Genomic DNA, 27,769 nt, shown 5'->3' on the forward strand with positions numbered 1-27,769 from the left:
AATAATTCAATTTATGTGGTACAATATTCATCAAGCATGCAAATTACTTTTAAGAAAATCAACATCAATCTAATCAACATCTAATAATATATATCGAGAGAATGATATATGAAAAATATATAAAACATACAGATACATTTTAAACTAAATTATGCCTAGAAATATGGAATTACGTATTATTAAAACAATTAAATGATTCCAATATTTTTATAGAAATTTTATTTTTTTAATTTTGCCAGATTTCGAATATGAGAATCACAATACAGGGTCGTATAAATACGTTTGGTTGTAAATTTTGCAATCTTTTCCTTACCTCATTCTTGAAATCTGCCAAAATGTATTCTGTAATAATTAAAACAACAATATACATAAGACATGTTTATAAATTTTACCAAAAAAATTTGAATGCAATAATATTCAGTGTGAGAAAATGTACATTCTTCAGTATATCTTCAGAAGACCGTCGTAATTTTTATCATCATTTGAGTTCAATTTTAATGTAATTATATTAGCAAAATAATAGTGATAAAAAGTACAAGTAAACGAATATTACCATTGCTGGAAAGCTAGACGTTTAGAACTTCTTGAAGCTTTTCTTTGATCCTGTTCCTTTCGAAACCTTCAATACATTAAATCTTACTGTCTTGCTCAGAGGTCTGCATTCTCCAATGGTGACTACATCACCGATTTCAACATCCCTGGAATACAATATAAAGTTCATAAATATTAATGATAACTAATTGCTAACTCTCTTCTTGATACTATTATTTTGTAAATCAGATATATAATGAATCATCAAAACATTTGTCAGTAGACCATCGTGATATAAATTATCATCATACAAATAAAAATTAAAATAATTTTAATAATTCTAGAATAAATAAAATTCTCTCATTGCTCGTGTACCTGAAACAAGGACTAAGATGGACACTCATATTCCGATGACGCTTCTCAAAACGGTTGTACTTTCTAATATAATGCAAATAATCCCTGCGTATAACTATAGTACGTTGCATCTTCATCTTTTGTACGACGCCAGTAAGGATACGTCCTCTAATCGATACATTGCCAGTGAATGGACACTTCTTATCGATGTAAGTTCCTTCGAGAGCCTACGAAGATTAAACCAGCAAAACATATTAGACATCTCGTATACCTTTTACTAATAAAAAAGAATTAAATGTAAAAAATATTCAGTGTGTGAGAATATAGAATCTTCAAAAATATATCTCGAAAAATATATTGTCAGAAGACCGTCGTCGTTATCATCATTTAAAAGAACAAGGCATAAAATTACACGAACTAATCTTTAGCAATGCATCTTAATTAACTCTACCTCTAACTCCACACATCTTATTTATTAAATTACCTATTGTGATAAAATAAATATATCTTGTCTAATAAATTATATCCTATTTAAACATATTTCATAACCTTAATCTCGATACGCATCTCGCCGACTTATCAACATTCATCTTATGCGCGAATGTAAATTGAGTAAATTAACTTAATAATATACGAATTTATTCATCAGAAGAATAGAGGGTACTGGAACTTACTTCACGAGGCGTCTTGAAACCGAGCCCGACGTTGCGGCTGTATCTCATGGGCTTCCTGCGCTTCGGGCCCAGACCTTTCTTGCGGTTAAGAAAGATCGTGGGTTGCTTCTGAAACGCGCGCTCGCTCTGCAACAAACGAAATCGTATTACGCATCTTTATTACAGATGTACTCATCCGTGTTCGGATCTCGGCACACGCGGGCGACCTAACCACGTGTTACGCCAACGAACTCGTAACCACTCGAACCACTTCAACCACCTCGATCTACGTTATTTTTCGCGTGCGATTACCCGTGACGCTACTCATCGCGAGAGAATGGCACGTTTCATAGAATAATGCCGTAATCCGTGAGGAAATATACTTATTTATGATCGCGGCGTCGAGCACATACCTGATCAGCCATTTTGGTCGTCTGAAAGATCGACCGGATCGACGCAAACCGGAAAAGCGGACAGCGCGCTTCAGCTTCAGCAGCATAATCGCAGAATAGCCAACCAACACAAGAAATATGTACCCAGTGCTACCCACTACTTCTTTTATATTTTATAAGATAATAGATAATTGGCCTGTGCTGCGTTCCAAAATTCACTCCAGTTAACTAAAATGCTATAGTGGTGACGTAAACTATAGATTTTACTTACCCAGAGTGAATTTTGGAACGCAACCCTGGGTTCCTTTTAGCTGAACTTCTTGCACGATTTATCTATCTTTTCTCTTTATCTTCCCAACATGAAAAGATTGAAAAGAAAAAAAGAAAAGATAAACCGTGCAAGAAATTCAGCTAGACTGCGTTCGAAAACTTTACTCGGGTGTACAGCGCGTCGTTCTATCTTTGTTACTTACTAAAAATTGAACAAGGACAGAACGATGCTGGTGTGCGTTCTCTTTTTTTTTTTGGGCAATGAATAACAAAGACAAAACGACACTTTTGTGTGTCGCTTGCCAGAAAGCTCCTTCAAAAAGAACAGGCTTAATAATTAGGCCTGTTTGTTTTAACTGAACTTCTTGTACAGTTCATCTTTTCTCTTTTTCTTTCCAACGTGAAAAGAAAAGCTGTAACATACTCAAAAAAAATGTCTTATAAAAGATAACTTATTCAGATGTCTTTTGGTAAAGTCTCAAAAACGTCTGGAATTGAATAAAGAACGTGGAATTCAATGTTTCTCAATGTTTATTAATCAAAACCGTGTCCAATCTTATGGTTCCATATAGAGAACTGGTCATGCACACTGCAATCGTGACATAAAGATTGCAATCCGCATCTTTATATCAATCCGGCCGGGTAAAATAATTTTTCATATACCAAATGTAATGATCATTATTACATGTCAATATCGCGATTCCGGTATTTATAGTAATCGTTACATAAAGTGAAATGCCTATTATATAATACGTAGATTGAAATATGCAATCATATTCGATGAGTTACGACGTTATAAGTTATTGGCAAATAAAAATAAGAGCAGCATTGTCGGAGATGTTGAGAAAATAATCGCGTAGACAATTTACGTATACAAAATACATATACATTAAAATACATTAAAAACTATTGGACTATAATTATACATCGAATCAGCTCAAACCGTAAATCAGATAAAATTGATTTCCTTGAAAATGACAACGGTATCGTTTTCGCATATTATCTTCTTCTGTGTGTGTGAGTTACTTTCTCTTCGCATCTTAAATAAACTTGCAACGGTGTCATCGAATTATCAATCGTGGTGCTAATTTGGTTTCTGCATTTGTTGCATTTAATTCTCCCGATGTTCGTCGCGCGATCTCTGAAAACATCCAAAGCAGACGAACAATGTGCGAGCTGATTCGATCAATCAATCGTGTCTCTTTCGGCTTCAGTATAAGAATTCGCAGCTTTTTGCATATAGCTCTTCGGCAATTGCACGAATAACTTACATTTCAAGGCAGCATGCCATTTTTTGTTTGCAAAAGGGACACGTAAAAATTGCGGCATATATTTCAACATGACTTTCTCTTTCCGTGCTGTTCCTATTCCCCATCTAAAATCTCCCTCAATGATCTAAAATCTAAAAGATACACGCCTCGTGATTATATACATATTACTTTAGAGTGATTGCGAATAAATAGTTCTCTTGTTTTTATTCTGCAATAATATAATTATAACGAAATTAGTTTACTAATATATACACATATCTTTAAAAAATCGATCGTAATTTTTGCCATGCTGTGGTTTTAAAATTTATACGAGCGCGCTTTGTGTTAAGCTTATAGTAAAGTTACGAAATAATGTTCAATAATAATAGAAAATTGAGAAAAGTATCGGTACATCAGTAAAATTTATTTTTATTGGAGTAATTAAATTTCGTACTAAAAAGATATCCAAGTCATGCTGCTGCAACTTTCTCACTTTAACAAATGTTTACTCGCTCGATTGACATATAGACTTTCAAGATACGTATATAAAGAAATATGATATGCCAGATTATGACAAGCATTTCTGAACATATAGCTTTAACTACATGTAGTATGTGTTGAAAACTTCGTTATTAGATATTTTTTATATAAAAATACGTACTGATTGAATTATCCAAGCACTCGGTCGAAAATTGAGTGATCGTTGTCCTGAGCTCTTGTGAGTTCTACCAAGGACTATAATAATAGCGACTGATGCTATTTATGTTATTATATCGATGTTTATGTTAGATTCACCTTCGCTTCTTACAAAAGGTGAGTGAGTTGAAATTTCTCGAGATAATATATACCATGTGATGAGATATACATATATGCGTGTATCATATTATGTTGAAATTTATTTTTCGAATCCATATATATATATATATATATATATATATATATATATATATATACTGCGCTCAATTAACCAATCCCTTCATTAATTATTATACTTAGTTTAATGTTGTTATTGAAGATAATCAGCTAAAAGTAACAGAGTAACAAAAGAGCAACAGAAATGTATATATATTATTTGACAGCATCATTCGATTTGCTGTTATCGAAATGTACATCGTATAAGTAAATAAATACGAGTAGAAATTCTCGCGACTGTTGCTGTTTAAAAACGAAATTCGCGTGTGTTGCAAATTCTTCACGAATGTCTCTCGTGAAATATTATACGTATTTGTAATATGTTAAATACCACGTTGTTCCGATATAATCGCCAATCGATAATCAATATATACTAAAACAGGATCTTTAATTCCATCGATAAATTATTAAAAACTTAACTATTTATCTCTCAGAAAAATTGCCTTTATAAAGATTCATTATTTCTAAAGAATTATATTACATCGAGATTTTCAAAATTTTAGCGTTTGTAAATTATGGATTGCAAATTGCTTTCTCGTAGAGCTGAAAGTAAAACGCCCCTATCTGCATTTGTTACATCCGCTCGACGAATCCACAATCCACCTCTGCGGACACGAAATAACTTGGCTGATAAAGGGTTTTTTTTTATTTGCTCCTTTTAGGTTAGAAGCGTAAGCGCCTGATATGCGTACGTGTAATTGTATGTGTAATGTCACAGATTGGCCGCGTTCAGCAGACACAATTGTCGAGTTCGTCTTATCAACACTCTGCGTTGATAAGAACTCAACAGTTGTGCAACAGTTGTGTCTACTGAACGCGCCCATCCGGAGTTAATAACCTAAAAAAAAAGCTGATCTGTCACTTTAATTTCAGTGGAGGCACTATTAGTGGATCAGTTGGATGATGGTACGATAGAAATACCAGAAGAGCTCAATTTTACGTGTAACAGTCGTTCACAGTTGTTAATTGGATCAATTGAAAATATTGCAAATGTGCAAAGAAAGGAGAGGGACAAAAATAAATACAGCTGGTTGTCTGCAATTAGTAGTCCATCCTAAAATACAATCTTTGTAGAGAATTTAAATTTGAAGGAAAAAGTAGAGATATAAGAAAGGCAATTGCTCACAAAAGAAACAAGATAAATTCATGCAAATGGATATGGAAGCTCAGGCACTCTCTAGAGTTTCGGCCGATGAGGATTGCGACAGTTTGGAAAGCATCAAGGTTAGTACTGAAAATGAGTTTGTGAATTTCAAATTATGAAGGACAAACGAAATAAATGTAAGTTTCTTTATAGGCAAAAAAGGAAAGTTATGAAACATTGGAAACTGACTCTTCTGTTACACATAAGATGGAACAGATGAGCATAGAAAGTAGCGATCAGACTCAGGAGAGTCAGCAGAATATCAGCGACAGCAGTTCTGGAAAAAATAAGCGAAAGGCAGTAACATTAATGTCTATCGTGGATATGTACCAAACTTGTAATTCTGAAGAGTCAAGAGAAGAAGTTAGGAAGATAGCTATTCAGATAGCTATTCAGATAACGACAGAATTTGGAGGATTTGGAGTATCCATCGCGGAACCAGGAGAATTTGTAAAAAAATATGCCCTTTCAGCACCCTACCACTTATTCTACACGAGAGTGGTAAATTCCAAAGAGACTTACAATCAACAGTTTTCTGTAACTTTCCCTGAGATTCTCGACCGGAGTCTTGGAGAAATTGTTAACAGTCTTCATTTAAATTTTATGGTAGACGTCGAGTGGCTGTGTTTGCAGTATCTGTTGGCTGGCCAACGTACTGACATGATGATTCTGTATGGCAATAGGGTAGATAATGAGAAATTAAGTAGCAACATTACCATAATAAAAGTAGATATGCCGACTGATTTTGGTTGTCACCATACGAAGATTATGATTCTGCGATACAAAGATAATGGGATCAGGGTGGTTGTCTTCACTGCTAACTTATATTTCAGCGATTGGTTTAATAGGACACAAGGGTATGTTAAAAACTCTTAGATATTTCTTAGTAGTATATCTGTGTCCATAAATATCTTTTTATTATATGTTGATCAGATTGTGGATCTCGCCTCACCTGCCTCTGCTACCAGAATCCGCGAATTCTAATGACGGGGAATCTCCAACGGGCTTTAAAAAGGATCTCGTGCGATATCTCAGTAAATATGAATATCCGGCTTTGACGCAGTGGATAAGGGTGGTACAAAGGGCAGATTTTTCTGACGTGAACGTGTTCCTCGTCGCTTCTATACCTGGGTCTCACATATATAACAAGGCCGATCTTTGGGGATTTAAAAAATTGGCACACGTCCTATCGCGTCACGCTACATTGCCACCAGATGCTTCTCAGTGGCCTATAGTCGCGCAGAGTTCCAGTGTAGGCAACTTTGGTCCAAAATTTAACAGCTGGTTGTTGAAAGATATAATTCGGTGTATGTCGCAGGAGACTACCAAGGGTTTAAAGAGTCATCCAAATTTCCAGTTTATTTACCCGTCGATACAGAATTACAAGCAGAGCTTTAATTATCGAAATTTATGTTCTCCCTTGGGTTATAGTGCCGAAGTGCATTCTAAGCAACAGTGGATATTATCGTACTTATAGTAAGCTACAATTGATTATTTTTATTTTACTCAGATCTTTATGCTTATATATTTTTACACCTTAGAAGCAATCTGTTTTTTCTACATCCAGAATTTAATATATTTATTTTTATAGCCAATGGAAAGCTAAGCGAACTGGACGAGATCGTTCAATGCCTCATATTAAATCCTACACAAGAATTTCGCCCGATTTGAAGAGGATTCCTTGGTTTGTACTCACTAGCGCAAATCTAAGCAAATCCGCATGGGGCGTTCAACGAAACAGCCATGTCATAAATAACTACGAAGCCGGAGTTGTATTCATACCAAAATTTATCGTAAGCATCGTATTACTATTTTAATATAATTTCTGACATAATGAATCACACGTTATCGAAATATATTAAAAATGCATGTTTTAATCGATTAATATTATTGCATCTTAAACTCTTTTGTATTCAGACTGGAACAACTACGTTTTCTATCGAGGTCGAAGAGGATCCAGCCGTCCCAGTATTTCCAATTCTATACGATCTTCCATTGTGCCGATATGAATCGAGCGATAGTCCTTTCGTCAATGAATTTCTCAACTCTCAGAAGAGTACGTCTTCTTGCTTTAGACGTCTCTGAATAGAATGGCATTCGATCTCTAATCTGGATTCGATACGACCAGTGCCAAAAGTTTTATTATATATATATATATATATATATATATATATATATATATATATATAAATGTCCGAAAACATATAAATGTCGGATGATGCAATATTAATCAGATACGAATTACGAGATGCGAAATCGGAAATGTGTGTTTCTGACAATGAGTGTTTAATGTGTCACTTGAATCCGTAAATTTGTTAAGTCTAAAGGATTGGGCGGATCAATCCTGCCTGCTGGATGGGCAGAACGAGTGATTTTTCAGCTGACTAGCACAGCACACTATAAGTAAGAACAGTAGATATATGTGTTTGTGTCGGTGTCTTTGAACTTCGTGGCAATTAACCAACCGTCATATTGTTGATTTTGCAAATGCGTTTTATTTGAATGATAGAAACTGCTTTATAATTGTTATTGTTAAATGTATGTGCTTATAATCCCAGATAATACTCGTGTCTAAATAACGTCGTCAAGACATCTTGATTTAGACATGCGTGCTGTGTGGAATTTCTTAGCAATTCTTGAATAGATTTGTCATTTACAGTTTTAGCATATACATATATTTTATTTTATATATCATATATTATGATATAATTCTCTATTAATATTATTATTATAAATAAAATCATAAGAAATATTATATTAATTAAATATTCACAGCAAAAACACACACACACACGTATTTCTACACGTGTATGAAAGTAAAAAATACATATTTTATTTACATTGTAAGTAAAATACATATACATTTTATATTGAAATATATAAATATATTTTTATATAATCAATAAATTTATACGTTATATATTAAATCGATATATATTTATATTTACAAATGTAAATACACAGCTTTGAGTAATAACTAATTTCGATGATACTTTATTTATTAAAATAACAAATAATTATTAAAAATAAATTAATTTTTTATTTATAATGTATTATCAGTTACCATGCAGTTAACATGCATTGGTTAACATGTTTTTGTAGTTAATTATGTAATTTACAAGCATATGAAAGATTGAAGTGAATCCGTGCGGTTCGAGATATCGAAGAAATCTAAAGTTGAATAACGTTTCTACATTTTTATATCTTTACTACATTATGAAGTCGGCAGGAATGGTAGAGCTGATTATTATAATTACGTAATTATTTAATTACTCTGTGGTAATGTGTATGTCCGCGGTATTGAACTCGCCGCGGTCTTGAACTCGGGCTGACTGAAGGACACACTATACATTGCGGTTACCCTGTCCTGCGGTTATCCACGCAGGGACGCAGACAATTTCAGTTTTACGATCTCTCGACGTGACAAGTGCGAAAATATTGCTGTCTATATGCCGCACGCGAGTTTTTGCCCGCATAATCCGTATATAAAACGTGCGTAGACGTCGCGGTCGCCGCGTAACCACGCACAAAAGGAGATTGCTATAACGTAACGCTTTACATTTGCGGTTGTAGCGAATATTCTATCTCTTGATTTCACGCAGTTAACATATAGAACTCGATGAAAAACATGAAATATAATACTTTTGCATTATTTATTACTCAGAACTGTACGTCCTCTCGATTTCTTAAGACAGTTGTTCTGTTTATCAATATTTCCGCGAGAAACGACCCTCTTATGTCTAGAATAAGATCTCTTAATAATGTCTCGTTTCCCGGAATACTTTAAGATAAATTTTACGGATCAATTTATCAGAATAATTCGTTTAATTGTATAATTTACGTTCAATAGCGAACAAATTAAATAATTAAATTTATTGCGAAAATTTATTGCCAGGACCTGGAACCTCCCTGCTCATTCCATGACTAAATAAAAAACAATATTTTATTTTTTTAAACATCTACCTACCTATTTTATTGTTGCGAAATTGCGAAATACGAGAGTCGCAAGAAGGTAAGAGCAGAAAACAGAAAGCAAAGAACACATTGTAGATCAGGCTTTATAAAGCTATAAAACAAATAAAAAAGGAAACAAACACGTTCAACTTTTTCTTGCATGCATATTTTATGCATTTTTTTTATGCATAAACAAATAAATTATTATAGAAAAAGTTGAACGTGTTTGTTTCCTTTTTTATTTCTTATTCTCATTGTTTTAGAGTACGGAAATGGGTGCAGGGGGGCTTAAGGACGCCATGCCTACTGCTGTAGGAATAACACCATCCCAGCCTTCGGTGCGTACGCTGCGCACGCAGCTTCTTGGACAGCTTCTACCTTCTAGGGAGGGGCATTATCAAACCATTGTTCATGTGTTCACACACATCAGTAACAATCAGAAACAAATAAAAAACCGTTTTCGGCACCTTCGGCGCCGAAGAAGCCCAAATTCAGGTAATCATTCATTTCACTGTTGAACTTGTTCATCTCATTTCTGTGTGAGTCCTCATTATATTTCTAGCTATTAACAATTTTTTACAATACATAATTAATTTCCTGTTTAAACATATACAATTTATAGTCTATATTACTTATTAATAATTCTCTTTTATGCACACAGGGACTTGAACAAGAAAATACATCTGCAAAATGGAGCAGAGCTCCTCCGCCATCTTTGAATCCACAAGTTGATACATTGACATTCCAGCAAATTGAAATGGACCATTATATAGGTAATAATATATTTTTCAAATATGTGTTAAAAGTAACAGCAACTCTGTCAATTAGAAATATACTAATATTGCAAAATTTGTGTGTAAATAAACGCCTTCCGGGAATGCCAGGCAGTAAGGTAGGACCTGTACCAATAATGAGGATGTTCTGCGTTAAGGAATTCCGTCTGTTGTCACGTCCATGGCTTTTGTCCATATCTGTTTGTATCGGTTCCATCGAATTTCACGAACAATCACTGTAGGCCATTTAAAGTATATGTTTATTGTAATAGAAAAATTTCTTTTCTTCGCGTTAATCTGAAAAGTAATTGACCTAAGAATTTTCTCAATACAGGAGGCTCTTAATCAAGCTGTGAAGAGGGATATGAAATCAAATCCAGATAACATACAAGACGCCATCCTAGCAGTCGAATTGGTCTGGCCCCCTGACGAATCAGCGCGTTTCCCGCTCCCTGACAACGAGCGCCGGGCGGGACATCCGCAGGAGTTTTAGAGGGTAGGGTATACATGCAGAATCGTGAGCGATGTGCATGTTATACAATACAATCCCACACTCCCCCCGGAGGCGGGGGGGGGGGGTCTTCCCCGAAAGGGGCTACTGGGCAAACCTGGGCGAGCCCCAGGGATCCCAGTAGTTGAAAATTTTTTTTGCGTAAAAAAAAAAATCGAATTGGTTTATAAACAATCGGTGTATCATGGATACGGAGAAAATGACAAATTGCCGTTTTTGAAAATTACAGTGACAGTCCCAAGATTGATAGCAGCTTGCAGAAGATTATTAGAACGAGATATGATTTATACCGCATTTAATATTATACGTGGCCAATATGGACACATGTTGGAACTAACTACACGATGCGAATTGGAAGTAGATATTGCATGGGATGCTTTTGTAGCTCATGTCCCGGAAGGAGAATGGTCAAAAATAGCTCCGTTCAGAATTCTCAGTTTCGATATCGAGTGCGTTGGACGCGAAGGTAATTATTGTATTTTTTCTTTTCTTTTTCGTTACTGTAATGCCCTTTACCGCGTGAATTTAATTATAAATATTTTCTACAGGTATCTTTCCGGAAGCGAAAGATGACCCTGTAATACAAATTGCTAATATATATATATCTGAAAGTTTTTTTTTTCATTTTAAAGGGTGAAGTCTGTACTTTAAGGAACCATTGTTCGATTTTGAATTTAGTCTTCCCCCCTCCCGTTGTTCTTCCAAAAGTAAGGACGTGTTTTTTCTCCGAAAAATTGCATACTTTGACACATTCTACGGAGTAGAATGAATTTTTTTCGTAATTATCATAGCAACCATCGTAAAATATAGACTTTTCCCTGCAAATTAAAAAAAAAAATAAGTCTGTACGATTTTTTTTCGCCGAGTTATGGCTTATCAAAGTTACCTATGCATTTTTGAGCATTCAATCACCGCCAACATTCGCATTACCCGATATGGACACCACGGGGAAATTGCTGGTCGGATTTTGCCCATCGTGTGTGTGCGTGCGTGTGTGTGTGTGTGTGTGTGCGTGTTTGTTAGCAGAGATTTGCACAAACTAATTTTTATTCAAACGTGGCATTGTTACGATTTTGTCTTTTGTTTTCCGAATGAACGATACAATACAGTGATTGCAATACTGTGAAGTTACTTAGAGAAGTAATGTACTGTGAAGTTACTTACTTCAGTATTACAAAACTTCACAGTATTGCAGTCACTGTATTGTATTACTCATTCGGAAAACAAAAGACAAAATCGTAACAATGTCTCGTTTGAATAAAAATTAGTTCGTGCAAATCTCTGCTAACACGACGCACGCACGCACGCACGCACGCACGCACGATGGGCAAAATTCGACCAGCAACCTCCCCGTGGTGTCCATCGGGTAATGCTAATGTTGGCGGTGATTGAATGCTCAAAAATGCATAGGTAACTTTGATAAGCCAACTCTGCGAAAAAAAATCGTACAAATTTATTTTTTTTAATTTGCAGGGAAAAGTCCATATTTTACGATGGTTGCCATGATAGTTACAAAAAAAATTTATTTTACTCCGTAAAATGTGTCAAAGTATGCACGTTTTCGGAGAAAAAACACGTCCTTACTTTTGGAAGAACGGCGGGAGGGGGGGAGGCTAAATTCAAAATCGAACAATGCCAACAATGGTTCCTTAAAGTACAGACTTCACCTTTTAAAATAAAAAAAAAAAACTTTCAAATATGACAATTTTCGCGAAGTTGTGCTTATTTGAAGTTGGGCAAATTTTTTACGAAAATTTTTGTTGCGATAATTTTGTTGCCCAGTGTAGAATATTGCTTTGGTAAACAATACATACACTTAATTAGATACAAAATGTTAATAAAAATTACAAGATATAAAAAATTAAAAGTTACAAGAAATGTTGACATATACTACAGCAAAGTGTAATTGGTGTATCAAATACAATAACTAATACAAATTTGATTATTCTGTTTGAAAAATATATTTTATTTTTTCATGAAATGTATAGTCTATATAGCATATACTTTTTTTTGTCCGGAATGAAAAAATAAACATTTATTTTGTACTTTTTGGTTTTTTAAAATTATTCTGCAAAACCTTCTCCCATTGCCATGGAACCGCACCAGTGGTTTCAAAAAATGTTGCAAAATCATCTCTTATTTGAGCACTACTCTTCGTCGGTCTACTTCTGTCGAACGTCCCTGCATCTTCCAGACCCGTGCCACGCAATTCCCGTTCATGTATTGAGAGTAGAGACTGCAATCCTTAAATTAATAATTAATAATTCAATCACATAATTCAATAATATAATATAATTAGTAAATAATAAATTCATTAAATATTTAGCAAAAATTATTTTAGTTGTGAGATGTTATAAATAAAATTTAAAAAAGCAAAAATAGTCTACAAAACTTATAATAGTAATAAAAAATTTAATGTATAGTTTAAACATACATTACAACAATTATTAATAAAATTAAGAATTTTTTTAGTTTTGATATCACGTTACACATTTATAAAAAATTTTTAATAAACATTTTAAGAAACTTACATTTTTTTTACTTTGAGTCGACGAATTTTCTCATTACTTTTTGTAGGATTTTAATTTTGATTTGTGTCTCCTCTTTAAGCATATAGAACATGAAAAGAATATATGAAATTAAAATCAATATAAACAGTCAATGTGTGTATTTGTCATACAGGGTACATTTGTTTATACGCATTGGCTGCCACAGATGTCGTTCATTTATTGTTGTTTAACATTTGGTGTCACCGAATGTTAAACAAGGATAAATGAACGACATCTGCGGCAGCCAATGCGTAAACGAATGTACTCACAATTTCAAAAAAGATCATTATACCTAGAATGTCCGCTATTATTTTCAGGCGAGTAATCAAATTCTACATCTTTTAATAATTCTTCACCTTCGGGGTCTTCATTGCTGCTGTTATCTAAAATATTGTGTTTTATTAGAAATAATGTCATCCTTATTTATTGTAATACAGAAAAATTATTACACAAGGTAAAAATCCTTAAAAAATTATTATTAATATACCATCAGAATTATCATCAACCATTGAACCATCAAGAAGTTCATCTTAAATATATCTTTTTCACTCCACAGCTTATGTAAAACATCATAAAATGGAAAATCATCAGGTGGTGTACCTTCTATATACATAATAACACATTAAACAGTTATAGTAAATAAATATTATAAAAATATTCAATAAACTATTATATAAATATTATAAATGAGTTGTTTAATAAGTAGTACAGCTGATTTATTACCTGATTTGGGTTTCTTTTTTATATATTTAGATCTTAAATTTTTTATTTTAGTTCGAATATCTTTTGCATTTCTGCAATACTTTTCTGACATGTTATGGAGAATAGCGATTTTTTTGTACATCAATGAATGCCTTTTACTTTTTTTAAACTCATTTTGTATTGCTGGCAGAGAATATATTGATATTAAATTAAACATTTTTTCTTTGTCAAATGAAACGCATCTTGTTTTTACTTCCTAAACACATAAAAAATGTACACATTTTATTGATAATGCTGACTCTGTAGAACAAGAAAGAAAAGTAGTTTTTTTACATACCAAAATCTTTTCTTTCCTCGTTTTTGCCATTTCTCTCGTTGACAGTTTCTTATTTTTGGATTCCATTTGTAAATATTATACTTCAAACACTTTCAATTGGTACGATTGAAAGCTATCTTCAGGAGTCTTCAGTATGACTTTTATCCGTCTACACCACTCACTCGTTCACCGACTCTCGGCTCATCCTCTAGTCTAGAACGGGCACTAGCGTTTGGCAAATAAATAAAAAAATAATACAGCCCTGCTAATAATGATAATATTATTAGCATCCATGTAATACAAAAAGTTGTGTTAAAGTCGATGAAGCACATTTTTCAACTCTGATTGTTGTCGTCTGAAGCGTTCGGTGGTCGTTCAGCGACTAGCGGCCCGCCAGCAGAGTTGTAAATAAATGGGCGACGTGCGTAGGTGCGTAGATCGGTGGGCTGGGGGGGGGAAGGGGTTGATATCCGTGGGGGGCGGGGAGCACACACTTCTGCACAACGCATAATGCGTAAGCGCACATAAGAAAATTGATTGGTCTATTTCCTTATGCACATGTATATGGATCACTCGATTTTCTATGCTTACGCATACTCGAATACTGGAACGTCAACAGGTGTCTCGGCCGTGATTATACTGTTGCGCTCGTCGCGAAGCACTCTCTCACGCATTACATATCTTAATTACAAAGCAGTTTTCTCCGCTCAATGCAGCTATTAAGATTACACACACACACACACACACACGTAGATGTTTCTATTTCAAATATTTAGGACGGAACCGAAATGCGATTCGCGAAAAACGGACGAAATCAGCTTTTATCGTCCCTGCCTCTTCTATAAGATAGAATTATTGCACGTTTATCATTAACTGTTTATATATAATAAATACTGAAAATAAATCGGGTAACGAAGTTTTAAAGTAATAGTTTCTACGAAGATAACACAAAACTTAATTAAGGATTTATCTGTAACAATAAAAAATATTTGAGATTATTTAAGGCTCTCGGGCTTTCGCTGCCATCGTGTGAGATCATGACGTCAACCGTAAAATAAATGTAATACCTACGAAACCTACGTTTATTTTTGAAAACCATAGTCTATTTGAAAAAAATTGCATGCTTATGGGCTAGGCGCATGACCAGGCTTCGTATTACACATTTTACGATTATTTATTTAACTGTTAAGGGAAACGGATAGTTTTCGTGGTATTTTTGAAGCGTGCGTATTTCGAACAGCAAATATAGAGGACTCGTGGCAAGATACTTTCGGTGGGTTGTTGTTAGGTACTTTTCGAGAAGCGGCGATCGAAGAAAAACCGACGATTATTGGGCGGATTTGTGAACTCGGATTTTTGGCTCATTAGAGCACCGTACATCTCTCTGCGCCACAATCGCCTGTTTACCTTTTTATGTTTACTTTTGTATTGGTAACGAGCAACCTGTATGCTTGTCACTTTATAACGGGAGCTTTCCAGCAAGCGACACCATTTCAAGATTTTCAAGGACCAAACGTGTCTGTACCGCAGATGTGTTGTGCTGTCACAAATCCTTCACAAAATGATGCTGTCACGTTACGTGAGGCATTATGTCTCGGGAAACGATACTGTTTCGCTCTCGATGATCACGGATACTGCGTTTCTCGATACATATATCTCTATATGTAAAATCGGCCGCTTATAATCCGCTTTCAATAAGTCAATAAGCGACTCACGAAATAATCTCGTTAATGTAAGCATGTAAGAGTAATGTAAGCACAACTATAATTAGACCTAACGAGAATGTTCTATCTCTTGATTTTCACGCAGTTACAGCATAGAACTCGACGAAAAACATGAAATATAATACTTCTGCATTTATTACTCAGAACTGCGCGTCCTCGATTTCTTATATTTCCGAGTCACGGAAATAAGCCGTGAACGGACTTTGTGCCAAGGGACATGCTACGCGAAACAAATGCATATATCTTTAGGGTGAAAGCATTTACTCCATTTCGTCCGCATAATCCAATAAATCCATGAAATTTTAATTTTAATTGTTTTGGGCGGAAGAATTTATCAGCTGAGAGTTTATTATCGGCTCCCTGTTAGATTTTCACTACTCAAGTACCAATGTGCACCGTACAGATGGCGCCACGTAATTCGCAAAATGCTCGTATTTCTGCATCGTCGCTACCGGTGCTTTAACGCGCCAATGTGAAGTTTGAACGGTGGGTAAAGATCAGTAAAGATCGTCCTTTTCGCGGCTCTTTCATTCGTAAGTCTCTGTCCGTTCGAATATTCACGAATAACATCGATTGAAACATTGTTTATCATCGTATAGCTTGCTGAAAGACGCGTGAAAGGCATCTGATCAACGTCGCGAGCACTATATATAATCGTGACTGCTCCAAATTCTAAAATCTCGACGACGCGCGCGCGCTCGACGGCCGCCATGACAGTCTCGGCACGTCGGTTAGGACGGAGCGGAAGGTGCGACCGCTCCGCGTTTAATCGCGAATTTTGCCCCGTAAAAGTGCACAACTGACGCGAATTTCGGTCGGGAGTGTCGTTTGAAGTGACGAGCTGTCGCCGGGGCGTGTCGGTTGTCTCGGGTTCTCGCGACCGGTGCCGTTTCGACCGTCGACGATTGAAGCTGCACCGCGGATTGAAACCGTCGCACAGTACCGGTGAGCGCAGATTCCGATGCCTATGGCACGCGAAAATGGTCCTTGCGCACTTTCGAGAGGCTCGACTCGAAAGAGGCACAATTCACGTACTTTTCCTTAGACGTGGCGTATTCGAGATTTACATCGTATATATTGGGTGTGCAGATTGAGCCTAATGAAAAATCGGCTATTTGATATAGTTTATTGTATTGATATAGTACGTGCAGACGTAGCGCGACAGTTCCTTCAAGAGAACTTCGTGCGATCGTAGCATTGCTGCATACATCCATGTATCACACATATACGTGGAATGCGAACGCGAATGATATAGTTGCTAGAAATAAACTCCATGCTATGGTAATTTCATTAATTCATCGTGCAAATTCATTACTTGCATGACGAATATGCATGTACGTAAGATAATTGAAATGAGCAGTATTTATATATAATAATAATATATACGTAATAATTGGTAGCATTTTTAAATATAATTATGGTAGTGATCGCGATTATTTTTTACATTAGCCGCGATAACTGCTTGTAGTTGTTTTATAGATTAGAAAGTGTGATCGTCGCGGTGAGCGTTCTGATTGTTAAATTCATAAAATTATGTGCATGATTTAATTGAAATATGTGTAATATCTATGTATGTAGTATAATTGACAGTGATCGCGATTATTTTTTACATTAGCCGCAATCACTGCTTGTATAGTCGTTCCTTCCGTCAGGGCTGCGTTCCAAAATTTACTCTAGTTATAACTAAAATGCTACAGTGTACGTGACGTAAACTATAGATTTTAGTTACCCAGAGTGAATTTTGGAACGCAACCAGAAGAGTAGTTAACGTTATGATTATTATATGCGAATAAGATTACGTGCTTGACTTAATTCAAATATGTAGCGCTTATGGCATAATATTTATATAATTGGCGATCGCGATTATTTTTTACGTTAGACGCGATCATTGGTCGTAGATTAAATGTATTAAATCGCTCTGTAAATAATGCTGTGATCGCTACAAAAGGAAGCCTTGTCATATCTGAGTCACGACTTTACATTAATGAAAATAAATATTGCATAAAAACAAACATATCAGTTAATATCAGTGCCTGGAAAAATAATAGGCGAATGTTGTAATCCGACGAATTTTGAATCTTTAAGGATCCCAAAGGCAACTTTATTTAGAGATTTGTGCAATGCCCTAGACGCACGTCTAATGAAAAGTCCATTATTTGGTGCAGATTTTATAATAACCGACTGCATATAGTTATGTAATCGAAGCAAAATAAGCTCTATGCAACAAGATGCATTCTATCTCACGTTTTGTAGTTCGCATACCGCGGTGTAGCTAATTCACGTGACTTCGCGATTTTCATGTGGATTAACTTTCGAAATTCGTTCGGTAATAATATGTGTAATTAGTGTGTGGAATTAAGTGTGCGTGTGTGCTCACTTCTGGTGTATTCATCTTTTCTTTGGATTTAATGCGGAGGATGTCAAACTTGGAACTTGCAGCGGATGGAGCAGTCCCGCAACATCCTGATTGGTGAGTTGTGCATTTAATGATTCATTGCTTAAATGGAAGCGTGTGCTAGTGATGGCACAACTGAACATTGATCGCTTTCCGTAGAGATTCGTTATTTAAATATATATCTACATAGATAATCGTGATATTGCAATTATCTCTCAAAAAAAGTTTACTATAATATTTATTAAAAACATTTTTATATTTCATAATAAATATTTTTATTCAATATTTATTAAAATTTAATCGGGATAGCGAAAAGGAAATAATTTAAAACGCAATTAACGCATAATCAATCAAGTTTGAAAGAATACAAAAAATTATTTGTCGTATTATAGGTACATATATTTTCGGTCTGCTTTCTGATCTCTAAGAAATATCGTTTTCTAATTTTTTTTAAATTATCCTGAAGTAAATCTATATGCTTGCAATAGAAATTAAATTTAAACGTGTAGGCGAGAAAAATATCAAGACTTGAGGAATTGAACCAAGTAATACTTGAATGTCGGGATTAAATCAACGCGAGATTCTTAAGAACGATTGTCGCACAGTTATTAACTGCGTAAGCGAGTCAGTGGTGCCCCTAATAGGATCTATAAAGTCCGACGATATTCGGTTATAAACCACGTCCGTGTGTACACGCTTTAATTGTTACTAACAACGTCCTTCTTCAGATATAATCCGCGTCCGTTAAGATTCTTTGCCGCTTGAACGGCCTTTCCCACGGAGAACTCGCATTGCTTTGTCGCTGTGTTTCTGTTTCAAATGAGATCTTTCATTACTTGCACGATAAGCAATATAGTGCGTATAGCCGACAATATTTAGTATTCAAATCAAGACAATATCTTAGAGAGATCAAAAATTTTGTTTGCAAAATGCAATATTAATAAAATATTTGCAAAAAAAAATCGCGTTATATTGTTTGTTTCGCAGCAATTATATATTGTTAATAACAATTAAATTACTACAAGATTGAAATATGTTTAATTAGCGTTATAAAAAAAGCTTTTATGAATGTATAAATAATTCAATTTTGTAGAAACTTTTTCAAATTTTGAATATATAAAATATTCTTTAATTAAAATTAATACGTTTTTCTCATCAGATATACTTTTTGTATAAACTATAATTTTTTATTCGATCGGAGATACATATTCGCACAGGTGATTAAGTCGTTTAGTTCTCTTTGACGCGCGAAAATAGCATTCTAATGTTACGCGAAGCCGTACCTGTTATTGCTATAATTAATCTAACGTTCGAGCCTTGACGTTGACGCGATCCCGCGCGTATGTTTAATACAAACACTTTCGATTAGGAACTAATTCCACCTTTGTAAGGCGCTCATGCACGTGGTTAAGTAACAGCGAGAAGTTATTAACGTTCTTTACGATTTTTCAGCAGCCTCTTTCGAAGGCGCGCCCGTTCTATTTCATTGATAGCGATGATTCATGTCCGCGATAGCTAATATCGTGCACGGTAATTAGAGAGATCCGCGAGGTCGTAACGCGAATCCGTCATTGCCGTCACTTCCCAATAGACGCTCTTGCGGAGCGCAGGAAGGAACATCTCGCTCTCGAGAGACCGCCTGTAATTACCTGTGATTGAACTTTCATTGCTCATTGAGTACCGCGCCGAAGTTACCCGTCTCTCGTGCGCGCGAGATATTGTGTTTATTTTATACTTACTTGGCGGTCTGGTATTTTTCAGCGCGCGCGATCGCGCAATAGGCGCGAGAATAATTCCTGCTCAAACTAGAAAGTCTCGTCCCTTATTTCCTTTTGCGAGCGCGACGCAATAAAGGACAGGGGCCACGTTTACATTGCCCGAGGCTGTATAATAAGACGCGAGAAAAATCCGTCGGGCCGGTCGCCGAGGGAAGCGGGTTTTTACGAGGCACTTAAGCGTACTTAATTAAATAAATCTGTATATCCCGCGCGCACAGCCGACTTTATTTCATCGTTCGCGCGAAAGGTGCCGCGGGCGCGTATTATCGAGGGACACTTCGGTATAAAATTGAAAACCTGAACTGAAATAAACGCCTCTATACCTTTAATGATCGGTATTTCATTCGATTCTAATATCTACGTCAGCACGGAGAGAGTTACGGCGGATTTGTTTGTGCCATTCGCCACCGTCGGTCGTCGCGCGCCGTCTTGACAATCCGCGCGTTCCATCAATCTCTGCAATAATTAGTGATTCGCGTAACTGTAAGAACCATTAGCTTCATAGTTATACCACACAACACATTTTTTGTTCTCATTTTTAAAACGCAACTGCGGTTGACACGCAATCTTAGAAATGAGGCGAGCATACTCATATGCCGAAGCCGAGGATGATCGATCGCATTTTGATATTAATTTTGTGTATACTCTGTCTTGGTTTAAACAATTATTCAAACTATCAAATTATGAATTTAATAGTTTTTCAGTCATTAATTAAAATTTTGAATTTAGCCGTAAGATGATTTAGCTGAAAGCCTTTATTGCTCTGTTTCGACTTTAAGCAAGATCTGTATAATAGATAATATATAGGTATAATTATATATATATAACGAATGGTTTCTAAGGAAGATACGCTTCTGCAACGTCGACGTAACCACCTCCGGTCGTGATCAAGTAGCAAGAAATAATTATTATCGACACGTATACGTGCTCCCATTTCGTTTCCGAGGCTACCAGAGGACGGCCGGGTGGTTGCGGGGAAAAATGTGCGTCCGCAGACTCATCGTACGCTCCGTTACACAATCGCTCATCTTTTTCGTGTCCGCCTGTGTAACCGGTCTTACGTCACGGAGGAGGCGGTACGTCTTCCGCAGAAATTACGAGCGGCCATTCGAGCTACGTGAAAACGTGACACACACGGGCTAACATCGTTCTTCCGTCTTGTTCGAGATGCTCTCTTTCCGCGCGCGAGATTCCGCTTCTTCTCTTTCTCTTCGATTCGCGCGTCCGCATCACGCAGGAAATTTGATTTTCGACGTTGTCCACTCGATGACGGGGAGTACGTTTCTTCCGTGAATCGATGACTCGACTGTATTACGCGCCTTCAAAAAATATTAAACGCGGGAGAGAGAGAGAGAGAACGGGAGCGCCGAGATGCGCTCACTTCCGCGGAACGTGATTTCTACCGAAGAGTGTAATTATAGTGGTAACAGGCGCGCCAGGAATAGTAACAGCACTAATATATAAATATATGTCTAGTTTGACGGGAGGAAAACAAGGAATAGGATCGATGGAACGACTGACAAACTGATGTAACTTTTCCCAAAAATGACACTGGCGAAACATCACCGACAAATTCCATTTTTCCTAAATTCTGCAGTGTTAAATTACAGTTAAAGCTAATGGACGTTATTGAAACTCTGATTATAGTATTAATTTTTTTAGATGCATTCGCGATTTAATAATCAATAGTGCGGAAATATTTGACAAATACATTACTGTTCGCGTCACGGACTTTGTTCGAGCCGTGCATCAAAAACTTCGCTCAAATAAATATCCGAAATTTATGTCGGTCAGCGCATGCCTGGATGGTCGTTGTGTGTCATCGCGGTTCGAGTTGTATTGACAGGAATTCAGCGGTGTGACAAATCGTTGGCGATGCGAAATTAAGTCGCGCGCGCAAACGGTCATTTATCATTTATCCGCACACCTTTCCTTCTTCTTTTTCCGAAAATCATCGGCGAATCGACGGAATAATATCGTTTAGGTCTGGATATTCGTTCACGGCTCGGATGCGCGCGTACCTTGACCTCGGGGTAAACTCCGTATATCTTGCGGTTAAAATTATGCGGGACTGGATATACCGGCTGCCGCTATGGACGAGCAGCAAGAGTGTCAGCGGTAACGAGTATATGGCAGTGTCGATGCCTGCTAGGACGCTACTAAGCTAAGCATTACGCACCGGCTTACACGCGTATCTACGCTAATATATAATATTATTGGCGAGAGCTATGACTCTCTCCAACGGCGTGCTCAAAGCGTGAGACTTTGAGACGAGGCAATTTTAATCCTAAATTAATAATAAACGCATTTTTCGTTTTGATATTTGCATTATTGAGGGTTTCTAAACATATTTTTAAAATTTCTCTTTTTTTAATCAAGCAATTTAGGAAAAGGAGGATACGGAGGGTTTGATTTTATTTTAGCTGACGATTTAAAAAGATATAGGAGTAGTTTTTTATGAAAATAGCGAGATGCAAGGAAAATTTCTTAATTTCGTGGCGTAGTTATAAATAAATGTTTAGAAAATTAATTATCGCTAATTAGAAATTATACACGGTGACACTTTTGTTGCGCGCGCTGTTCAGATTTTTCGTGATGATTTCAAGATAAACTGTATATTTTATACGGTGAGACAGGAAGTTTCATTGTCGACGCAACGCAAGCGAAAGAGAGCAAGAAACATGGTTTCCTTTGGGTACAAGACATTGCACGTGAGCGACAGAACGCTGTTAATATATCCCGAAGAGCGAGATACATGACAAACAGGTTTCTCCGTAGCGTTGTATAGCGTTAAGAAGCCATTGAAGCGAGCGGTGCCAAGTTCCTATGGCAGGTGATAACACGGCTTGAGAAGATTCTATCGAGGATAATGCCGGATTACGCGGAACCATTTAAAATTATAACGTTATACGTCTTAAAGATATACTTGGCGCGATACAGATAATCACAAATTGTGAAAATTGTATTTCGTAATATTTATATCAAATAAGTGAAACGGATTCGAATCACAAACAGCTGACTTGACTAATGAAACATTTCGTGTTCTTAAATCCCATAAATGAAAGTTTCCTTTTCACTGATTATAAAACTTTAGCTGTCCATCATAGCTAAATTTTCGCCTTTGCTTCGTAATTATTTAGCTTATTATTAATGTATCTAGACTTTGACGCACGTTGTATAAAACATTTGACTTTGAATCACACGTTTTTAAATCGCGGCGTGCACGTTCACGTATATATCAAGCGGGTATATACGCGACTTCGTCGGTCGTAAGTACCAAGACATCGGGACGGGCAACGCCATTAACACCAGAACGGTTCTAACCGCGGCCTTAGCCAATCGGACTGCGAACTCGGGCCAGTCCAGCGCACCCTCGCACGTAACGCGGCGAGGGCAGTCACTTTCTATGCCATGCAGACAGCAGCGGCAGTAACAGCAGCCGCGAGAGTGCGTGGCGGACAAACGCCTTTCCCGGCCTGGCCCTTGAGGTCAAAACTATTTTTCACCGTGCTTTCAGATAAATTATGCATGAATCGTGACCGCGCGCGGGCGCAAGTATAATGCCGTTAAATACGAGCCACATGCGTGACTCGCGAGCAGGCCGGGTAACGCACAGGCTTGGAATCGGCTCTCCAGTGGTCCACCAAGTGTCCTTGTCCAATTTCTCACACATCCGTCCTTTCATTCTTCCCGCGGCTCTTTCTCCCCCCTTTCTTCATGTAAAGCTGCCGCGAAAGACGAAAGACGTCGTCTGTACAAACGTTTTCTCCCCGGCTTCCGTCACCTCACGCACTCTCGCGACGACTCTCCACGGTCCTTTCACATCTCTGAATAGCTCCGCCGCGAGACTAATTTAAGAAGTAATCAAGTGTTAAGAGCCCTGTGTACCGACGTTAGTATTTGACTGATAACTCGTCCCGTTCACGACGCACGTCGAGCGCAAAACCGCTCGAATGGCTTCTTCAAACCTAACCAGGCCTATCATAAATAATAGCGTGTGCCGTCATTAATCGCAGTACCGTAGAAGTCTCTGTAGAAGAATTTACCAACCATAACGTTTAAATAATAAAAAAAATAAATCGTTTGCCTTCTCAATGCCGCAGAAGTTCGATTTCTGCCCGAATGTGCTGGGTGTAAAAAACGGATCGCAGGCACTTTGCCTTCGGGACGACCACGAACGGTTCTATACTTTGTATCGCGTTTCGTAGTAACGTACCGTTGGATGTTTACACGCAGGCACGAAAATTGTGGGGAAAATTATGGTGCTGGGTGGGATTATCGTTGTCGAGGCCGGGTCATGTTATGGAAGAGAGTCGAGTTCTACGCCCCCGTATAACGATCGAAATTCATTTCCATAATTATCTCACGATCGCGCGGATCACCGCTGTAGAAAACTCTCGGTCCGATTCCTCGCAAGACATATCGCTTCGCGTGAAACGATCATCGTGCTTCTGATTTCTACATCTGCCGTCAACACTCTCATCGGTTTCGTCACCGACTGATATATTAATCCGTCTTAATCCTTCTATCATCGAGAAAAAATGTGAAATTAAAACAAGTTTGTTTTCACAATATTTGAATTTAGAGTAATATATATCTCTGGCTTCTCTCTCCCTTATTGATTAACATACGTTAATTAACAAATATTTAAATTGATATTAATTAATGTCATTTGATATTCAGAAATGCTTTAACACTCCTTAGTTGTTGCGAAGTTATCTGAGAATATTTTTAAATATTTGTAAAATTTTTAAGCAATATTCGACGAAATCATCGTCGAAAGACGTGAAATTGTAAGGGAGGTACAAGGTGAATTACTTAGTATACGTCACATTTTTACCCGTCATGCGCATTCAACGCTTTTGTAGCGGTTTTACGGACATTAGCGTATAGATCCCCTATGTTCCTGCGCATTCTATTATATCCTGGAATATCGTACTTAACGTCGGAACAGCCCATAATGTTGTATAATTCCGTAATGCGCGCAATATAATGTGCTTGCGAGTTTATCATTATCAAATTCATAAATCCGCGTTATAGTAGTTACCAATTTCTTGCGTGAAACAACGCGAATCCTACTAAACACGAGTTATTTGAAACGGTCCTATATATAAAATTGATACAATAAAGCAACGTGTAACTGCATTTTTTAAAACTTATTTTCTGTATATATATATCGTATTACACTTTACGTAAGAAATTTTTGTAGAAACTATACTTCTTTTAATTTTTAAGTAAAATGTAATACGGTATATACATATATTTATCGTCAAACGATTGTGCTATATTTCTTCTTTGTATCTTGCTGTCTTGACAGAAAACTACCGTTATATTTCTTAACCATTAATTAAAATATTAAATCGATTAAAAAAATAAGATGTAAAAGCACATTCGCGCGTAAATTTTGTGACAATACAAATATCAAAACGAGAAAGTTTAACGCAGCGTTTGATTGTATTAATGTATAAAACGTTAAAAAGTTAAATAGAAAATTAAGATCCTTGTTGAAGATCTTTGCTAAATCGAAAATAAAAAATCAATGTTGTATACCGATCTAATAATAAGAACTATATGAAATTTGTAGTTTTCCGGCCTTGTAAGGAAGAGTTTTACGCGAAAAGTTCTATCTCCGCGGTATCGGCACGCTCGCGTAAAGCACGGGCAAGTTCTTCATTATCGTCTGCAGCCCAAATTGCGTAGGCGTATCCGTACCTTCGTATACACACACGTTAGCTTGACGTACTACGGCCGTACACACGCACGTATACGCACAACGGCCCGGCCGCGTCCCGTGCTACGTTGATACGTACGTTATACACACCTTTGCTATACGGAATATATATACACACCGTATATATATCCGTATACTTGAATAGTAGGGATCGAGCTGGGCCGAACATCAACGAAAGCAACCGAGCGCTACGGAGCCGGTTATGTCGCGCGGCAGCGCGAGTTAGTATCGCGTCAGTTCTGAAGTGAAGCTGGTCAGTGATCTGTGTCAGAGCAGGGCCACTCTTCGCGTCCGTCACTCTCCCTGTCTCTCTCTCTTTTTCTCTTTCTCTTCTTTTTCTCCCCCTGTTTTACGTGGCCTACGCCTCTTTCCGTTCTCTTCACTTCGCTTCCCGTCGCCTCGATACCGTCGTCGACTCCGTTCCGTTTCGCGCGCGAGCCTTCCGAAATCGATGTATCCCGGTCTCCCGGTCTCACCCCGGGTATACTCGCGAGATACACGTACACGGTAGTACACAGTGCCACAGTGTGGAGTTGTTACCAGTGGGGAAAGAGCAAAAATTAGTTTACAAACGGACGTGCCACGCACAACGTCGTCCACCACTGTCAACAATCACCGACACTGATCACCGGATAGTTTAGTTTTGGCAAGTAAGTACGTATATAGAGTTTTACATTCAATGATCTTCCGATCATCGTGCGATCGTCGTCTATTTAGTCTATTATGATCGCGATGCCAGTCTTAGCGTTGATTGATGATTTGTAATAAAAGACAAACGTACGAGCAGAGTTTTGAAATCGTATACAAGTGTCGTTACACCATTAGCGTGTTTTTTTTGGAAATTATTAAATTCATCGGATACGCACGAGAATAGCTACAATATACAAAGTTCTGTATTCTAAATCTAATAACTGATTTATAAAAATTAATTAGATTTAAAATACCAGAACTTTGTATTGTAAACTCTGCTGTGCATGCAACTTGTATTTTCATAAATTGATTAACATATCTCATTTTTACGTACGATCTTTTTGTTTGACAATACCTACTACCTACAATAATGATTATCGAAATTAAAGTTTCGTTCTGAACTATAATTTCAATTTGCATAACGTGTTCATTATGGCAAGGTCTTCTTCTTTGCCGCGGTTTTCTTCTTTGATAAATAACGTACTCTAAGATAAAACGACTTCAACGTACAAACACATACAATCGCATTCTGATATATAAAAAAGTCCGATATCTCTCTATCTAAATCTAAAGAGATCTGTTTAAAAAATTACAAGCTTTTGATTTCTTCATCAAGACGTAGTTTATGCTCTAATTGTAAGATAAAAATTTATATTGTCATACTTGTAAAATGACCCGCAAATGCTTTTATCCCGTTGTTTATTTTTTAAAATGAATTCTAACATATATCCCGCACGGCTTAAAAATATTTTTATAGGCAATATAATCATAACGGTGTACTTTCTACATTTGCATATTAACACCTACATTCGAAATGATATTTCCTAAATGGTAGATTGTTCTCTTGTCTATTTGCTTTGCTCTACAATTCTACATTTAATAGACATTGAGCTTTATGCGGGTATAAGAGACTTTTTTGTACTCTCTCGACGCGCGGGCAATGTACTCCGAATATATATACGCGAACTGAAGGCGCGAACCTGCCGCGCGTGAATCGCCACGCTGCTGCAGCTAAAATCGAATGTGTGTCACCGTTCGCCGTGCGGCGGTGGTGATTAGTAATCGGAGCACGAGCACCAATTACACTTGAAGAAGTCAATGTTACCGGGGAAGGTTTTCGTGTGGGCTTACGCAATCGCG

The 27,769-nt window shown here is 36.8% G+C and overlaps 5 protein-coding genes and 2 long non-coding RNA genes across 11 annotated transcripts in view; 3 read left to right on the forward strand and 4 right to left on the reverse strand.

The window, feature by feature from the left end:
- LOC143906334 (cytochrome c oxidase assembly factor 5) overlaps positions 1 to 27,769 on the reverse strand; it is a 91,279-nt gene that overhangs the window by 5,368 nt on the left and 58,142 nt on the right. The gene's annotated exons all lie outside the window — the stretch shown is intronic.
- On the reverse strand, positions 203 to 2,075 carry Rps11 (ribosomal protein S11). The gene is made up of 5 exons (XM_077422381.1): positions 1,952 to 2,075; positions 1,560 to 1,685; positions 907 to 1,112; positions 554 to 698; positions 203 to 342 (listed from the first exon to the last, which is right to left on the reverse strand). The coding sequence occupies exons 1-4, from the start codon at positions 1,961 to 1,963 to the stop codon at positions 575 to 577; spliced, it is 468 nt and encodes a 155-aa protein (XP_077278507.1). The 5' UTR covers positions 1,964 to 2,075; the 3' UTR covers positions 203 to 342; positions 554 to 574.
- On the reverse strand, positions 2,708 to 4,295 carry LOC143906105 (uncharacterized). The gene is made up of 3 exons (XR_013259450.1): positions 4,112 to 4,295; positions 3,472 to 3,602; positions 2,708 to 3,341 (listed from the first exon to the last, which is right to left on the reverse strand). It is a non-coding gene; the product is annotated as an uncharacterized LOC143906105 (long non-coding RNA).
- Positions 5,069 to 8,246, forward strand: LOC143905986 (tyrosyl-DNA phosphodiesterase 1-like). The gene is made up of 5 exons (XM_077421691.1): positions 5,069 to 5,586; positions 5,660 to 6,363; positions 6,440 to 6,982; positions 7,098 to 7,299; positions 7,424 to 8,246. Exons 1-5 carry the CDS (start codon positions 5,509 to 5,511, stop codon positions 7,589 to 7,591), a joined length of 1,695 nt encoding a protein of 564 aa, XP_077277817.1. The 5' UTR covers positions 5,069 to 5,508; the 3' UTR covers positions 7,592 to 8,246.
- Positions 7,426 to 11,556, forward strand: LOC143905988 (uncharacterized). The gene is made up of 6 exons (XR_013259409.1): positions 7,426 to 7,562; positions 9,724 to 9,955; positions 10,122 to 10,233; positions 10,345 to 10,471; positions 10,568 to 11,210; positions 11,293 to 11,556. It is a non-coding gene; the product is annotated as an uncharacterized LOC143905988 (long non-coding RNA).
- LOC143905987 (uncharacterized) lies at positions 12,120 to 15,315 on the reverse strand. Its single transcript, XM_077421692.1, has 6 exons — positions 14,333 to 15,315; positions 14,017 to 14,251; positions 13,781 to 13,896; positions 13,586 to 13,676; positions 13,276 to 13,347; positions 12,120 to 12,988 (listed from the first exon to the last, which is right to left on the reverse strand). The coding sequence occupies exons 1-4, from the start codon at positions 14,396 to 14,398 to the stop codon at positions 13,635 to 13,637; spliced, it is 459 nt and encodes a 152-aa protein (XP_077277818.1). The 5' UTR covers positions 14,399 to 15,315; the 3' UTR covers positions 12,120 to 12,988; positions 13,276 to 13,347; positions 13,586 to 13,634.
- Positions 26,178 to 27,769, forward strand: part of Sano (CABIT domain-containing protein serrano) — a 128,623-nt gene continuing 127,031 nt past the window's right edge. For 3 of the 5 annotated variants that reach the window (XM_077422346.1, XM_077422345.1, XM_077422348.1), the window contains exon 1: positions 26,178 to 26,589. The gene's annotated coding sequence lies outside the window, so the exon portion shown is untranslated. Of the gene's footprint in view, positions 26,594 to 27,769 lie in introns of all 5 variants that reach the window. The other 2 variants (XM_077422347.1, XM_077422349.1) reach the window with 1 other exon arrangement.

This window comes from Temnothorax americanus, unplaced genomic scaffold, assembly GCF_048541705.1.
Source record: "Temnothorax americanus isolate GAGA-0224 unplaced genomic scaffold, ASM4854170v1 Scaffold7, whole genome shotgun sequence".
NCBI lineage: Eukaryota > Metazoa > Arthropoda > Insecta > Hymenoptera > Formicidae > Temnothorax > Temnothorax americanus.